General features: G+C 40.4%; 1 protein-coding gene across 4 annotated transcripts in view; it reads right to left on the reverse strand.

The window, feature by feature from the left end:
- Positions 1 to 18,270, reverse strand: part of ATRN (attractin) — a 381,873-nt gene that overhangs the window by 284,564 nt on the left and 79,039 nt on the right. For all 4 annotated transcript variants that reach the window (XM_030564553.1, XM_030564552.1, XM_030564551.1 and 1 more), the window contains exons 6-12: positions 17,909 to 18,077; positions 16,304 to 16,394; positions 15,183 to 15,426; positions 12,449 to 12,632; positions 10,964 to 11,118; positions 5,882 to 5,966; positions 686 to 906 (exon numbers count right to left, since the gene is read on the reverse strand). In XM_030564553.1, the coding sequence (XP_030420413.1) occupies positions 686 to 906; positions 5,882 to 5,966; positions 10,964 to 11,118; positions 12,449 to 12,632; positions 15,183 to 15,426; positions 16,304 to 16,394; positions 17,909 to 18,077 (1,149 nt within the window). The remainder of the gene's footprint in view (positions 1 to 685; positions 907 to 5,881; positions 5,967 to 10,963; positions 11,119 to 12,448; positions 12,633 to 15,182; positions 15,427 to 16,303; positions 16,395 to 17,908; positions 18,078 to 18,270) is intronic.

Raw genomic sequence — 18,270 nt, forward strand, 5'->3', positions numbered from 1 at the left:
ATGCTCTCACAGTAAGACACATGAGGCTGTTTATTAGAAGTCTACAGGTGCACCTTCTACATAAGGTACGTAGCCATAGATTGCTAATGCACACGCTGTTGACGTTTACTGCCAGAAGAAACAAATACTGAACACATTCAAATCATTTTTTGGACCACAGAGAGCCAACACCTGGATTTTTACACACTCATCTTTTTGCTAACTCTTGGAATGCTGAACATTTTCAGGAAATAACCTGAAGTTTATAACAGTGGTAGTGAAAAGATTTGGCATACTTAATAGAGTAGGCACAGTTGACTTGTTCATAATTATATCTGAAGTTCATATCATATAGAATCTTGGCCCACAGTTCCTGACTTTGGCTATTTAGTGAACAATACAATTTACAAAAATGTGAGAAGGAACAGAGAAGAATTGAAATAGTATGGAAAGAAAAAAGTGGAAGTCTATTCTATGTACGCTTTTATACCACCCTCATCACCATTCTACCTGAGTACCTTCCAGTAGTAGCAGTGCATTAAGCTACATGACTATACATCGGTTACGTGATGTTTGTTCTTTTGTCCTCTCCTCAGATGGAGAAACATGTGCAGTGGACTATCTTGTTTTGGTGGTAGTGCATCTTTTTAACACAAATATACTCATTGCTGTATGTCTATGCTGTAGAAGTGTAATGCATACATACCTGGTTTAGAAGGACATTCTTTGAAAACTTTTTGCTGTTGCTCTACTGTTGCTCTTTCCCATGGGACACACAGAGAAAAAGTGGTGTTCCACACACACCTGACTCCAGGACCCGCTCTTAAGCAAGATGTCTCATTGTCATAAGCTTCACAGCTTTCTGGTGTATACCTCAGGATATCGCTCAGAAGGAGACTGTTGAACCCCCCAAATATATACACAGTGCTAAACATAAATAAGAAAATCGAAGTAAATGTTATGTTCATATATTTTTATCTATATTTGTAGACCATATATAGCTGCATTTCAGTACTACAGCTCTCAATAACTGCGCAGGGCACCTAGAGTATATGGATAGGTGCCCTTTTTTAGTATATCTAACTAGATAAATAGATGTTGGTTAAAGAACACATTAAACAGAATGGTGTCTCAGATTTCCATTAGTTCAGTGAATCTCAATCCATGACTTTTGAGCCATAAACTGCATCAGATCATTCCTCAGTCTGGGATTGTTGTGATGTATATGTTGTAATATGTTATAGGCCATATGGGTCTAGTATAAATGCTGTATGAGTACGTGAGGTGCATGCTGGCAGCTTAAGCAAGGACTTAAGGTTATGAGATATCAAGAACTGTCACGCAAAACAAAAACTCTGTCATGTCCATAAGAGGAAATGGAATGTCTTGGATTATGGCGGCCTGCCCCCAACTGCTCTCCTGGAATTATGGATGAAAGGCTAAGTAAACAGACAAAGAGCTAATGACGCGACAGACTGGTCTATAAAAAAGGTTGCTTGCTATAGCTGAAGTCCGAGTCAGACACTGATCCAGAGCCCTGAAAAAGAAAAGGCATATAATGTGGGGCTCCCCATGCCTTGTCATCGGACTGAATTTCGACTGGCCATCAGGATTTCCTTTGGATCTACAGACTCTGGTGTAGTATAAAAGGAGTGTGAATGTGGAGTGAGTGGGGTTTATATTGTAATCAATAAAATATTTAGAGTATTATATACCAACACTGGTTTCAGAGTAGCAGCCGTGTTAGTCTGTATCTGTGAAAAGAACAGGAGTACTTGTGGCACCTTAGAGACTAATACATTTATTTGAGCATAAGCTTTCGTGAGCTACAACCCACTTCATCAGATGCATCTGTGAACAGTGTGTCTGGTATCTGCCTGCTCCCCCATCCCATAGGGAGGCCTCTATCAGAGCCTAACATTTGGTGAAGAATTGTGAGTAGGGGAGAGATATAAGGAGTGCCAGATTGTGAGACACTGTCTCACAGGCAACTCCTTATTTATGGGATTAAAAGTACACGTGAGGAGATACTGCATGGAGTTTTGGGAACGTGCAACATTAAATATAAGTGAATGAGAGCGTGCGGGGAGAGTCCCTGTTGGGTTATTGAGATTGCATTTGCGACCTGCCCTTGGATGGAGGATGCAGTAGAACCTGACGTGATAATTGATACATTAGAAAACATGTTTGAGATGTATGTACAGCTGTATAAGCCTAATGCCAGCAAGAAGCAGGCAGTTGTGATACGGTTGTTGTGGCGGGCTAAGAAAAAGATGTACACCTCTACCCCGATATAACACGACCCGATAAAACACGAATTCGGATATAACGCGGCAAAGCAGCGCTGGGGGGGGGGGGAGAGGGGCCTGCACGTTCTGGCAGATCAAGGCAAGTTCTGTATAACGCAGTAAGAATTTTTTGGCTCCCAAGGACAGTGTTATATCAGGGTAGAGGTGTGACTGAATACAAGGGGGAGGCATGTGCAGGGCTACAGACCCCGCAAGAAAGTTTTAAAATCTGCCAGGAAAGTTTTGAGAAGGAAGTAAGGCAAGCACAAGCCATGCAGACTCAGCTGGAACAGCTGGGAAAGGAAAATAGAGAACTGGAAAAGAGAATGATGGAATGGGGACACAGGCAAGGCTCTGCAGCATCAGAGCTGGGAACGGAATATTGGGGAACAGACTTTGAGAGCATGTAGAGCAAGGGTGGGGCAACCTTTTTGGCCTGAGGGCCACATTGGGGTTGCCAAACTGTATGGAGCGCTGGGCAGGGAAGGTTGTGCCTCCCCAAACAGCCTGGCCTCCACCCCCTCCAATCCCCACCCTCTACTGCCTCCCTTAGAATCCCCGACCCATCCAACCCCCCCATTCCTTGTCCCATGACTGCCTCCTCCCAGGACCCCCCGCCCCAACCAGCTCCCCATCCAATCCCCCCTGCTCCCTCTCTCTTGACTCTCCCGACCCCTATCTACACCCCTGCCCCAACAGGCCCTCCTGGGACTCCCACGCCTATCCAACTCACTCCCCCACCCCCCTGCCCACCACCACCACCTTATGGCTGGAACCAGCCATGCTGTCCAGCAGGAGCTTGCAGCCGCACCACCCAGAGCATTGCGCTGGCAAGGGGACAGTGGGGGAGGGGCCGGGGGCTAGCCTCCCCAGCCAGGAGCTCAAGGGCCAGGCAGGACGGTCCTGTGGGCTGGATGTGACCCACGGGCGGTAGTTTGACCAACTCTGGTGTAGAGTTATGTATATGTTTGCTTGGAATTAATCCCAATAAACATTGCAGTGCCTGCACTTCGGATTTCTGATCTTGTGCTGTTTGTGTGACAACCACCAGGGGAGAGGGTGAAGGAAAGGAGGCACTTAAGTCTACTTGTAAGAAGTTTAGAGTAAAGGCACCATTATGGGAGAGTGCCAGTAGTTTTTTCTATGTTTGGTGCTACTCCAGTAAAGGCATATGGAGGATTGTAAATTAAAGTTAGGGGCGGTTAAAGATGACTTGGCACAACAGGGTTTGGAGTCAGAAGCAAAGTTAATAGACCATCTTAAGAGACAGGAGCTGCAACTTGGTCAGAATGAAGAAAAGGGAAAAAAAAAGTTTTTCATAGAATCATAGAATATCAGGGTTGGAAGGGATGTCAGGAGGTCACCTAGTCCAACATCCTGCTCAAAGCAAGACCAATCCCCAACTAAATCATCCCTAATCCCCAAGTGAAGTGAAGAAGGGAGAGTGAAAGGGTTAACACCTGAAGGTGCTCAGAAACAATTAACTGCAACGGAGAATGAGAGCTATGGAGATATACCTATCTCATAGAACCGGAAGGGACCCTGAAAGGTCATTAAGTCCAGCCGCCTGCCTTCACTAGCAGGACCAAGTACTGATTTTGCCCCAGCTCCCTCTAGGTGGCCCCCTCAAGGACTGAACTCACAACCCTGGAATTTGGGATTTAATGCAACTACTCTGGATGTGACTCATGAAAAAGAATTGGCTAATGTCCATGTGGGATAGAATGAGTCAGCAGCTCTCAAAATGTGGATGTATGATGCTATGGAAAATTCTTCCATAATGGTGAAATTAAGCTGTTTCAGGAAAATCGACAGGAGAATATACTTCTGGGGGTAAGTATTTAATGTTTCTTAATCAAATACCAGTAAATAAAACAGCACCAAGAATCATGGCGGATGAACACCCATATAGAAGGGGGGAAGATTGAAGCCCCAACTATTGTGGACCAAACGATCTGGCTGGAGGGGTTGGAATTAAATGTGAGTGCACAACCTTCAGAGCGTATGCCATATGCCTAGCATGGCAACAACAATGGGTAGATGGAGCTAAAAGAAGTCAAAGAGGTATAGGAGAATATATTGTGGGTGGCATTGGTGCGGAGGTGGGGGTGTTGAATTTGTTTGATATTGAGACGTACGAGGAAAAATGTCTTGGGTGAGACAATGGTATCACAAAGATCAAATTTATGCTGTGGCTCTTTGCAAATGAGCAGTCAAAGAATCGTTTTGTCAACTGATTAAAATAGAACACTATTTAGTTAAAGAATTGATTTTTCCAAGCTCCTGAGGACAAGGATCACATCTATGTTTTAGGCACAATACCACCGTATGTGTTACTATTATTTTTACACAGTTGCACACACAATTTAGTTTTAATGACGACTAGTTAAGGGGTTCTCAAACTTCACTGCACTGCAACCCCCTTCTGACAACAGAGTTACAAAATGACCCTGGGAGGGGGCAGAGACTGGGCCCTCCCTCCTCCGGTTTGGGTGGGGGGAGAGGGGCCACAGCCCGAGCCCCACTGCTCAGGGCAGGGGTGGAGCTAAGACTTCAGCTTTAGCTTTGGATCCCAGCAAGTCTAATAAAGGCCCTGGTGACCCCATTAAAATGGAGTTGCGACCCACTTTGGGGTCCCAACCCACAGTTTGAGAACTGCTGGACTAGTTAATGCAGAATGTGAAAACTAATGGAACTGAATAGAAATTTGGTTGGCAAAAGTTCATTCCTTTCATCTTATAGATATTTTTGGTCCCAATTAACAAAAACTTAAGTATGCCCTTAAAAGCAATTCACAAAAGTCACTGCATTGAAGGTATTTAGCTGCTATCTATTTTGTGTGAGATTTTCAAAGGCACGAAGGGCAGTTAGAAGCTCAACTCCCTTAACAGTTACTGGGAATTACAGGCCTACCTCCCATTTGTGACTTAAATAAATCTCCCCCCTTGCATGTGTTTAAGAGAGGCATCCTCAGAGAGAGATGGCACTGGAACCAAAACCAGAGACTTAGCAAATCACACACTGTGGATATTATCAAAGCAAACGTAGCCAGCAAAATGGCATGGACCCCAGCTGGATTTGTGCCTGAACAGCATACATTTTGTGGGTGGCAAAAAGAGAAGAGGCTAGATAGAAGGAAGGTTACAAGCAAGCAAGAAAAGGTAACCAAGATGTGGACAGAGGTCTTATAAGTAGGAGCACTGAAGAAAGAGTATATTTTTGGAGCTATTAAAGGTAATAAAAGCAGAGATGACAATGGGGATAGAGAAGGGAAGAGAAGGAGAAGTATTTGGAGGGAAGATGAAAAATTCAATTTTGGACTGATTGAGTTCTAGAGATGAGATAGCAACAGTGTCTGGTTTAGTTGGAGACGAGACTGAGTCAGGGCAGCTAAAAATAAGAAACTGGATGGAGTTAAGAGGTTATAGGTTGGAAATCTTCAGCACAGAGATGCAAGTTGAAGCTATGACAGGAAGTAAGGTCACAGAACTTCAATTTGGTTTCCAGTTGAAGTTCTCAGTTACCTTATAAACACATACATATATGTCTGTATATGGGCTCATTTAAGTACACAGTATGCAGATATAAAGTAAGACTTTTTTTTGTCTTCTGACCTGTTACTCAGCACAGCAGAATGTCCAAATCTGTTGACATCATGATGGAGATCAGGTCGAGGAAGTACTGACCAATGATCACAAGCTAGGATTAAGGAAAGCTCACTTCAGAAAAATTCCTCTAGCATAATTAATAACTGACATTTACATAGCACATTTCTTCCTGAAAGATCCCAAAGGACAGTACTTCAATAGCTACACAGAAACCATTTCACCCCTCACCACAATGCAACCACCTCTACAGTTGAGTGGGGTAGCTGTTTAAAAGCACAAGGCACCAACTACTACACAACATTTCAAGACAAAGTGAAAGGTGTACCTATGTGAAACCATCTTAGGGCCAGGTACAGCCTGCCCCTTACATGGATCTCTGGAGGGCAGGAGTGCAATGAGCCTTCCCTATGCCCTCATGAAGCCTGCATAAGGACTGGGGACAATAGCATTCCCTGTGCTTCAGGGAGTTAAGGGACTGCTCTTATCCCTACGTTCCCATGGGGCCCCCAAAGAGGAGGAGATGGTATGCAATGGCTCTTCCCCAACCTATGCACCCATCCATGCAGAAGGGGAGTAAGCTGTACTGCTGGAGAGCTAGCGGCTCCTGCTGGCCTCACTTTGAGGGGACTCAGTGGAACAACCTTCAAGGACTTTGGTGGAATTATGGGTAACAGTTGGGAGGGGGGTTGTTTGTTTTAATTACTGGAATTAATCACCAAACAATGTAATGCCCAGAACTGGACACAATAAGCCAGTTGAGGCCTAATCAGCGCAGAATAGAGCAGAAGAATTACTTCTCATGTCTTGCTTACAACACTCCTGCTAATACATCCCAGAATGACATTTGCTTTTTTTGCAACAGCATCACACAGTTGACTCATATTTCACTTGTGGTCCACTATGACCCCCAGATCTCTTTCTGCAGTACTCCTTCCTAGGCTGTCGTTTCCCATTTTGTACGCGTGCAACTGATTGTTCTTTCCTAAGTGGAGTACTTACCATTTGTTCTTACTGATTTTCATCCTGTTTACTTCAGACCATTTCTCCAGTTTGTCCAGATCATTTTGAATTTTAATCTTATCCTCCAAAGCACTTGCAACCCCTCCCCGACTGGTATTGTCAGCAAACTTTATAAGTGTACTCTCTATGCCATTATCTAAATCACTGATGAAGATATTGAACAGAACTGGACCCAAAACTGATCCCTGCGGGACCCCACTCATTATGGCCTTCCAGCATGACTCTGAACCACTGATAACGACTCTCTGGGAATGGTTTTCAAACTGGTTTTGCACCCACCTTATAGTAGCTCTATCTAGGTTGCATTTCCCTACTTTATTTATGAGAAGGTCATGCTGGACAGTATCAAAAGCCTTACTAAAATCAAGATCTACCACATATACCACATCTCTCCTGTCCACAAGGCTTGTTACCCTGTCAAAGAACACTATCAGGTTGGTTTGACACTATTTGTTCTTAAATAACAGTCAGCATGTTTTTGTCATCACCTTATTACCTTCTAGCTGTTTGCAAATTGATTGCTTAATTATTTGCTCCATTATCTTTCTGGATACAGAAGTTAAGCTGACTGGTCTGTAATTCCCTGGGTTGTCATTATTTCCCTTTTTACAGACGGGCACTATATTTGGAATCACTCCCATCTTCCATGACTTCTCAAAGATAATTGCTAATGGCTCAGATATCTCCTCAGTCAGCTCCTTGAGTATTCTAGGATGCATTTTGTCAGGCCCTGGTGACTTGAAGACATCTAATTTGTCCAGGTTATCTTTAACTTGTTCTTTCCCTATTTTAGTCTCTTCTGATCCTACCTCATTTTCACTGGCATTCACTATGTTAGACATCCAATCACCACCAAACTTCTTGGTGAAAACCGAAACAAAGAAGTCATTAAGCACCTTTGCCATTTCCACATTTTCTGTTATTATTATTCTGTCATTGAGAAACAGGCCTACCCTGTCCTTGGTCTTCCTTTTGCTTCTAATGTATTTGTAAAATGTTTTCTTGTTACCCTTTATCTTTCTACCTAGTTTGATCTAGTTTTGTGCCTTGGCCTTTCTAATTTTGTCTCTCCATACTTATGGTTATTTGTTTATATTCATCCTTTGTAATTTGACCTCGTTTCCACTTTTTGTAGGACTCCTTTTTGATTTTTAGATCACTGACAATCTGCTGGTTAAGCCAGGGTGGTCTCTTGCCATACTTCCTCTCTTTCCTACACAGTGGAATAATTTCCTCTTGCTCCCTTAATAATGTCTCTTTCAAAAACTGCCAACTGTCTATTGTTTTTCTCCTTAGACTTGCTTTTCATGGGATCTTACCTACCAACTCCCTGAATTTGCTAAAGTCTGCCTTCTTGAAATCCATGGCCTTTATTTTGCTGTTCTCCCTCCTACCATTCCTTAGAATCACGAACTCTATAATTTCATGATCACTTTCACCCAGGCTGCCTTCCACTTTCATATTCTCTCCTGGTTCCTCCTTATTTGTCAAAATCAAATCTAGAACAGCCTCTCCCCTAATAGCTGTTTCCATCTTCTGAAATAAAAAATTGCCTCCAATACATTCCAAGAACTTACTGACTTATTAGCTACATTTTTGAGTGCTGCTTATTTACTTTGGTTTCTCATATAATTTCTTTCTTTAGGTACTGTGAAGAAATCAACACAAGAAACACAGAATTCACTAATCAGCCAAAGGAAAAAAAGCAGAAAAAGTTTGGTAAATTGAAGTGCTACATGTTGGGCCAAGTAAAAGGGAATGCCGTGGAGGCTAATGGCCAAAAGACTGCACACTTTTTATCCCTGCCGGTATAGGTAAAGCCTCTCTCATAGTGTGGCTTCTTCAGCATCGGAAGAGGAAAACAGTGAAGTTTAACCGATCTACAATTAGTTAACATGTTTCATCAGGTTGAGAAACTGGAAATCTCTATGCAATTAAATAGAGAAAAGTCAATATGTTATTAGGGAAGAAAATCTAAAGAGCTCCAGACTGCTGACAAAGTCTTTAATATAAGGTAATGCCACATTGCATCACAGGTTGAAGCAACTGGAAAATAAATCCACATCCTCCAACAGGTGTGCAAATCGACTTACAAGAGGGTGCAGTGAGAAATAACCCTATTGTTGCTTTAGGGAAGTTATTTGAGGAACTATGGGGTAAGACATTTGATCTGGAACTACCCTTCCACAGAGAGTCATTGATTTACCTTCTCCCTGTGCAATACCTAGACAAGAAAGTGTGGTGAGAAGAGAAATAGATAGGACTCTACTAGCTGCATTTAATGCTCTAGCAAATGGTTATTTCAAAATTGATTTTTTTTTAAGTTATCTACTCAATTGTTACAGGATGTAACCTTTCCTGAGATCATTCATAAGACTAGCACACATGGTTCAACCTTGTAATGGAAGACTTCAGCAAAATTAGAACATAATTTGCAATTTATATCCAGCAAGTTGTGAGTTATGAGAGGCCAAATATATTTTTTCTAGATTATTAGGAGACTTGGAATGTTTTGCTTTCTAAGCTCCTTTCTCAAACTTTAACAGAAGATCAAATATTGGAAGAAACTAATGAGTTAGAAATTACTAAGAATTCTCTTCTTCCAACCTTAGATTTACAATGTATTGATTATCCAAACAGAATATATGTGCTGTCAAAATATACAGCTTTATTCAGTAATTGGTATCATAACTGAGTTTGATAGGGCAAACAGAGATTTATTTTTTTCCTTTTTTGGGTGGGGGAAGGAGAGTAATTGTATTCATGGCCTTACTGTAAATGATTTTTATGTTGACCTTTTAAAATGGTAAATAGTTTAAAAACTTGCTTAAATCAAGAAGTCAAAATTCAGAATATTAACCTTATTGCAGAGAACCAGGAAGGGCTTCTTTACTTCAGGGAATTTCAGTAGGTGAGATCTCTCTTTTGCTGTATTTAATACCTAAGGGTACGTCTACACTGCAATTGAAAACCCACAGCTGGCCTGTGTCAGCGGGCTGTTTAACTGCAATGCAGATGTTCAGGCTTGGGCTGCAGCCCAAGCTCTGCGACCTTCCCACTCAGTAGGGTCCTAGAGCCCAGGCTCCAGCCCAAATATGTACACCTCAATTAAACATCCCCTTAGCCCGAACCAGTTGGCACAGGCCAGGTGCAGGTTTAACTGCAGTGTAGATATACCCTAAGATACAGCGATTTGAATTCTGTATGGTGCTCTCTCCTCAAATTTCAATTCGCTGGATATGCATGTATGTTCTCTTTTTAAATAATTTCACCTCTTATTTTTATTTAACATAGTTTCTGGACTAGGTATTTGCAAATAAACACTGCCCTCTTCTGGCTACACAAAGTCACCAACATCTAATCCTCTGAAGTGAAACCCAGTCATTTGGCTTGGTTACTCAATAGCACTTGCAGAGACATTTGGATTTATGGAGTGTACACATTCATCAGTCAAGATTTATCTTGTCGCGATGCTTTATATTCAGGAGATCCTGCTCCTAGATCTAAGATCAACTAACTAGAGAATGCTGACAACATGGCAAGCTCTAGCAGCATCCAGTGTTTGTATTTGGCATGGCATACTATGTTTCTGTTATATCACAAATACAGAGAGCCTATGAGATGTCAGATTAGTTCGCTGGATGAGATGTTAAAACTCCATTCCTTATACTAGTGTGTGTTGTTTACCCAAGCTAAACATCCCCAAACACGGTCCAAAATGAGTAAACAAACAAAAAAACAAAAAACAAACAAAAAAAAACCACTTATTCCAAACCACAGATCTCCTACTCAGAAATGGGGTTTTAATATTCAAGGTTGTATGTGAGCTCCTACTGGCTATATAAATGCTGCTGTACTCGCCTACAAAGTTGCTGCACTATTAGTATCCAGTTCAATAGTTTTGAAATGTGTAGTAACCCAAGTTAAGTCGGTCTTTCCTGCTTGTACGTTCTCCTGTAGTATTCTTACAACAGAATTTGGTATCATATACATAGCATTTCAATTAGTCTTTTTAAAGACAGTTCTCTCTTTTCATCTCCAAGGAAAGGTTTTTGCTTGGGAACTTACCAATATCATATGCCATAAAATCTGAAGAAAAGCACTTAGCACCATGGCTCATTGATGTGTCATTGTGTGTATTTCCTCCAAACACCAGCATGGTTCCACTCATTATCACAGCAGTGTGCAAATAGCGGAAAAATCGACTATCTTTAAGAATTGTCCTTCAGAAAAGAAAATAAACAACATTATATTATATTATATATCTATCTATATCTATATCTTCCCTTTAAAGAAACTAACAGCCACCTGAAAAAGGCAAAGTAATTTCCAAACCCACTTTGGAGAGACATTTGTGGTGGCAATCCACTTAATTATTTTTCTAATATAATATGCAATGGCCTTTTCTTTCCAGTCTGCTCCTTGCCTCCTATAATTTGATTTCCTCTTCTCAACTACCCTCCCTCCCCCTGATTCTTGGGTCATATTCATCAGTGGCATTCCACTGAAACATCTTGTCCTGGACAAGGATGTAATACACCCATCTGCCACCTCCAGTCTTCACCAAAAATCAATATTTAGCATATGGCCAGCAACAGCCATTGAGCCACAAACTACCTGGGAGAATTTCATGATTGTCCTGGTGGTTACAAAACTCTAAACCAACCCAAAAGGGTCATCATTTAAATTGGATGCTGTCCCGCCCTCAACCTAAGCCAATATCTTGACTAAAACTTCTGAACTAGTAATATAGCCCTGCAGATTAATACATGTAAAACTGGATGCCTCATCCATAATTAAATCATGGACAGCATTAATTATATTAGCCACTGACCGTGCATCAAATCAATACGATTAACAGTACTGACAGCTAAAGAGAGCACTCTCTTCCGTGATTTCCCCAATGATTTGAGAGAGTAAGGCCTTAAAAGGTTTGGGGCAGAATGCATAGCTGACTGAACATCAGTTTCCTGGCTGTGTGGGTTCATGCCACCAGAACCAGCAAAGTTGTTGTAGCTGGGATGCTGCTGGACATCAACACTGTGATTGTAGTTCATATGGAGGGAAAGATTTTCCCTACCTTTAAGTCACATTTCTACAACAAAGCACTCAATAATGCGGCCCAACGACCTGCTCTAATTTGGAACAGAGAGCTGAGTGCTGTGGTGCTTCCTGTATAGAAAGAGTTCCTGAGCACTGCTCTGTTCCTGGATGGAGGCCGGAATGCAAAAGCCTGTTGAGCAACCAGCCAAAAGCATGGGTGGGCATTCCGCTTGAAGGGGAGGGAAGTGCTAAGAAAAAAAATGGGCTGTCAGAAGGCAGTTTAGGAGATCTTATGGAATGTACTACCAGTCCTGAAAAGGCAGCGAATTGGAAGCCTAAACTTCTAGCTGGGCAGAAAGGAGTGGGCTCACAGCCTGAAACCCAAGTCACAGAAAACAGTAGTATTCTACCTTCAGTTTAATTAACCAGATAATATTTCATCATTTTGCAAACAGCCAGTACTCTAATACATTACATTCAGATGAGGTCAGAAGATGAAAAGATACTTACCACATCCGTGTATCAACTTCATATTTGTATAAGTCATCTGCTAGTCTATACTTATTAGCACTGAATGCTTTGTAACCTCCATGGATATAGATTGATTGGGTGTTTGGATCGTAAACACTGCTATGACCATATCCTCCCTGCACCAAGGCTCCACTTGTTTGTAAAATATTCCATGTATTTGTCGCTAAGAAGAGAAAGAAACTTGTATTTGACAAAAGACGTAACGTATAAGTACTGAAAACAGGTCAATAGATTTAGCTAGGAAAGAGACTCTTCCTTAACTCAAAACCACCAGCACTGCATACTCCATAGCTACAGCCTCTCTCTGTCTTTTACTTTTTAAGAGGCAGTCTGAGCTACTCCTCAAAGAAAAAAAAATGTGCCTGCTCAGTGGGTAAGTTAGCTGCCAAGAGGTACTGTGCTGTCAGATTCTTTTAATTAGACCACAGGCAATCTCCTCCTCCAGTCATTCATTAAACTTCAAAGACAAGCCAAGAGAGTGAAATATAAAAAGCATTAAAATTATCTATCACATTTTAGTGACATCAAATCACCAGTAAAGTTACTTGATTTGTTTTGATATCCAAAAACACTCTTCTATAGATTTAAGGCAAGAAAGCACAGAGGCCAAACTCACTGGGATATATTTTTTAAAAGAATGGTGGCCTAACTATTGTGTTCTTCATAGCCATGCTTGAGAACTCAGGTGTGACTGATGGCCCTGGTCCCTCACTCCCTTGAATGGCAGGGCTTGGGAGCATAACAAAGTATAATGATCAGCCTGAGAGAAACATTTTACCCAACTAAACACCAAAACTTCTTTTTTTCCCCCCAATTAAGGAGCAATGCTGAGAGGCTCTGAATGAAATGCCACGCAGGCTTCCCAAGACAGGCAAATACAGGAAGAAACAAAGTAACTTCAGAGGTCTGACTGATATGCAAGGAACTTCTTCCCAAAAATTAAAGGAAATGAATGGTGTAGCCTTCGGAAACTTACGCACGTTGGTGTCTTTAAGAACTAAGAAGAAAACCATATCCAAGTTCCCACACCATCATTTCCTAAAGCAGCAGACTCTAGCTCTGAATATAAGTTTATTTCCCCAAAGGTATTTTTCCATGCAGGAAATATAAAACTGAGGATGAAGTAGACTCCCCTAACGAACCAAGATTGTCTCTTGGTTTGTTTCTGTCACAATCATTGACTTCGTTTGACAACAGACTGGATCACAGTCTCCTGATATGTGAACAACAACTATGTGTTTCCTAGATACCAAAAAAAGTTTGGACTGTTTTATTTAAAGGAGAGGGTGGCACAGAGGGAAAAATGCCTCTTCCCAGCTTTAATACTAGGCAACAAGCAGCTGTATAGAATTTTTGCCAAAGTAATAAGGAAATTTGAATGACCCACGAGGGAGATTTTGTTATCCATATTTGCCATAGCTTCTGGTGCCACCATTCAACATGGCAGTCTAGAAATCTTGTTTCCTTTTGCTCGCTTCTTAAGAAAGTCACAAATTCCTATCACCAGCTATTTCAGACACAATAACTACATCCCAGCATGTCACCTAATGGCAGTGCATGCCTAGATTAAACAAAGAAGTTCTCCAGGTAAATCAAAAAGTCAAACTAATTCCAGGACTGTGACATTAGAGATTTAAAGGAGGACTACTAAAAAACTCAGCAGCCGCTAACTACAAAATTTGGCCCCACCAAACGTTGGGTACTACTGCCTTAAAATCGAGATAAAACTGCAATGAATTAAGAAAGTTAAAAAGTTATTTATGAAAATGAACTGGAAGAGCTAACACACATGAATATAATGTACAAACCAATAATATACTGTAAAAATTATCATTTGCTATTTATAGTACGCTGATACTTACAGGCACCAATTGAGATCAGTGCTTTACTGTCTTGGACATTGTACATAAATACAGCAAGACACAGCTATCATCTGGGAGAGCTTACAGTCTAACTTTTATATCTGAACGTCTCTAAAGCTGATGAACTTCTGAGATACAAATAGCTTTTGGTGAACGTATGCATATGTGTGAAATACAATATACGAAATGTGAATCCAGTCACCCCAAAGAAGATGATGCTACATAGCATTTTACCGGGGCTCTAGGTACTGAATGCAGCAATATATACACAAGAAGAAAGGCATCCCACTCACAAGAACAGAATTGTTTAAAATTCATTTAATAATGAATCTAACTCAATTATTCACATACCATGCATAATGAAAGCTGCTACAGAACAGAGTTTGTAGCTTTCTAAACTTCAAGAAAAAACCATGGAGAGTTTGAGGTTTCATTCTGCAGGCATGGTAGGGAGACACCAACACTTCCCACAGTCCAAAAAGGCTCTCCACAAGCCTTGCAAGAGTGTGGCATTCCTGGACTTTTACTTACGTATCTACTTTGCTGTGTATTTTTAGAATGCTTTCAACAAAACTCAAAGTTACTTCATAATCAGTTAGACTTGCCTCATCATTCATTGCAATCTTGTCACATATACTGGATAGCCACAAGGGGTACATGCCTTTCTAGTCACTGTACAGATATTCAAGCACTTTGTACAAGACATTAGATTCAAGTTCTAAAAAATATACTGTAGAAAAAGAAGGAAAAACTTGAACATCAATAAGTTCAATATACTGTTTTTGCCGGGATCTGGTTAATGGTTGCAAACCAAACACTGAAATACAAGCAACTGGCACGATTGTACCTACCAAGGTTATATTCCTGCACATTGCTGATATACCCATACAGAGGGCAGTGCCCAAAGATGACGAGCATAACAGCACTGCCATCTCCCAGATTGACGATGTGTGCTGAGTGGCCAACAACTGCATACTGCTCCTTGGTTTTGGGGATCACTTGAACCCATGACTCATTGTGTATATGGAATACCCAGAGCTGATTGGTCACATTCCCCATTGCATCTATTTTTCCTCCATACATATAGATTTTATTCTGGAAAAAAAGTTGGTTTAATAAAGAAATGGTCAGCCTTTTTGGCATTAACACACCACACATACAAAAGAAAACAACTGCTATGGTTTATAGTTCCCCAACAAATGTCCATCACATATTGTGCAAGGTATAGAAGATTTATTCTAATAACTCCTGCTAATGCTAATGGAAAATTAAATGAAAGTCTCCTAAACATCGATGGAAGATCCAACCATTTCACTGATGTTAAACAAAAATTAAGAAAAAAGTATTTCTCATTATTTTTCTTTCTTAGTAGAAGGTAAATAAAAGTATTTGAATCCTCCTCAGTCTCACTCTAGAAAAGCATTACAATAAGTGTACCTTTTTCTTCTTAACTATTAAGGAGTTATGGTAGAGTTTAACAAGGGCAATGCAAGTCTAGGGTAACATCTGTCCATCTCCTCCTCGTCCTATTCAAATTATATTGTCTGATGCACAACGTACTTAGGGAGGAAAAAAAGGTAAATTCCCTATGCTATCCTCCCTACCTCAAGAAATATAAAAATGAAAAGTAGGTGATTTTAAAAGTCTGTGACTACTAAGCAAGTGAAGAGCCTCAAAGTATTTAAGCAGTTAGGATCTATCAAAAGATGACGAAGTCTGAAATTATCTTAATATACAAATGACACATCCAGCCATATACTTTGTGTATGGTATTCAAAAAAATTCCAACACAATGTATATACCACTAAATTTTTAACTGTCTGGTAGGACTGCCTTAAGGTTTTCTTTTCTTTTATCCCTTGGGCTGCCCTTGCCATTCTGCTAAGTAAGCAATGCTCCTACCAAGCCATTATATATACAGAACTAGAAACAATTGAAAGCAAGAATTAATTAGCATAATAAATCTACCTACTTCATGTAACGCCAATGAATGACCATATCTGATCTCTACAGAGTTCACAGTGCTGTTCAGTGGAAGCCACTCCTCAGAAACAAGGTCATACCTGTATAAATGAGAATTTAAGATTCTTCTGTTTAATTTATATGCAAATTTACCTGTCCTTCTCAGGATTTGTTAGGAAAGATATATTAATAAAAAATATGAAGACACATCGTTACAAATTATATATTAAAAAAATCTTTTATGGATAAAGTTAAGCAGTGTATTTTAAACAAATATACTTTTGTTTCTTTACCATACTTAGTGTTGCACTTCCCTCTGCAAAACCAACGGAGCTATGCCAATTTACATCAACTGAGGATCTGCCCAAAGGAGTGTTAAAAATAGGTTCTACAAAAGCTCACCGTAAATTCAAACATTCCTACAGGAAACGGTCAGTATTCATAGCATAGTATTTTTTAATTACACTTTCATCATTCAATCATAAAAACTCTCTCTACACTTAATTTGGCACAGGAAATCAACAAGAGAAAGACCCCATCCAAAAAAAAGTTCATTGGCTTTACATCATGGGAAGCAGCTACATTTGCAATGCTTACATTTATGTAAGGAAAAATCAGCTTTAAGATAAATCTTTAATGATGTCTATCCGCATGTATTTAGTGAGATGAAAAAACAAGGCAAGACTTTGAAAAAGTAGCTAGTGAAAATGAGGAAGGACTGCCCTGCAATGATATACGAATTTTCAAATAACTTTCATGTATGGCTTAGAGAAACTGCTACTTATGGATCAAACGCTGTCCCAAATTCTGAATGTATGACTCTCACTGAAGCTGACAGAGGCTATATGCATGCATTTTAGGGCAGAATTAGGCCCTATACCTTTTAGTTTGTAACACTATCTGGGTCAAGAGATGATTTAAAAGCTTTCCACGGAGAATATTAGTGTGCATTTAATGGTAACTGTATAAATGATATAACAATATTCTTCACAACAGTGGGTGTCATCCTCATTTTACAGATGAGGGCACAGAGTTTAAATGACTTGCTCAAAGTCATACAGTGAGGCCATTTTGAATTGGCCTGGTGACAAGAATAGATCCAGCATAGCCAAATCTCAGTCTGGTGCCCTATCCACTGGGATATGGTTCCTCTCTTTCTAAGTTCAAATATCCATTTCAATAGCCCATAGAGCTTTATTAAGCAGTCACAATCTGAAATCATGCAGGTTAAACAGCAGAAACTGTTTTATTAGAATGAGTTAATTCAGATGGTCTCTGAGAGGATGCAGACTCAGCCTCACTGAAGGTGAGGCAAGACAGAACTTGTAGGGCTTATGAATGAATCTACAGAAAATAATAATAGTGAGACAGGATAGTGTTGCAGGAAGGATGGAGTACATCAGCAGTTACTGAATCTCACAACTCTGTATGACGTTTTTTCAAAACTAGCTCCCATCAAACATTAGTAAACTCATGTTGACAAATCCTAGCTTTGAATAAGACAGGTCTGGACACAGTTTGCAGGATGTTGTTTTCTAAAATTAATTCTTGACATCTAATAATATCTTGTACTTGGAAAAGCAAAAATGAAATCAAGGTAGTTGAGTTTACTCACGCTAAAATCATATGGGAATCGGAATGATTGAACATGTAGCCTCCAACAACCCACATTATGTTGCCATTGACAACAGCTTTGTGAGATGCTCTGGGAAGCTTCGGACTGGAGTATTCCTCACGAGTCCAGAATGACTGATTAGCTGGTACAGGAACTGCACAGCCAGGACCTTTTAATGAAATATAAGTTTAAAATGTTGAGAAACACTGTTACAAACATACATGTCAGGGAACATTTATGGATAAAATAAAGCTTCAGAGTAGGAAGGTAAGGATGCAGCTTGTAGCTGTGCCATATTGGGTGGCAATTTCATTGCAGATTTCACAACCTATGCCCAATACTTATACGGTAGACCTCAAAAA

This window comes from Gopherus evgoodei, chromosome 5 (assembly GCF_007399415.2).
Source record: "Gopherus evgoodei ecotype Sinaloan lineage chromosome 5, rGopEvg1_v1.p, whole genome shotgun sequence".
NCBI classification, from domain to species: Eukaryota; Metazoa; Chordata; order Testudines; family Testudinidae; genus Gopherus; species Gopherus evgoodei.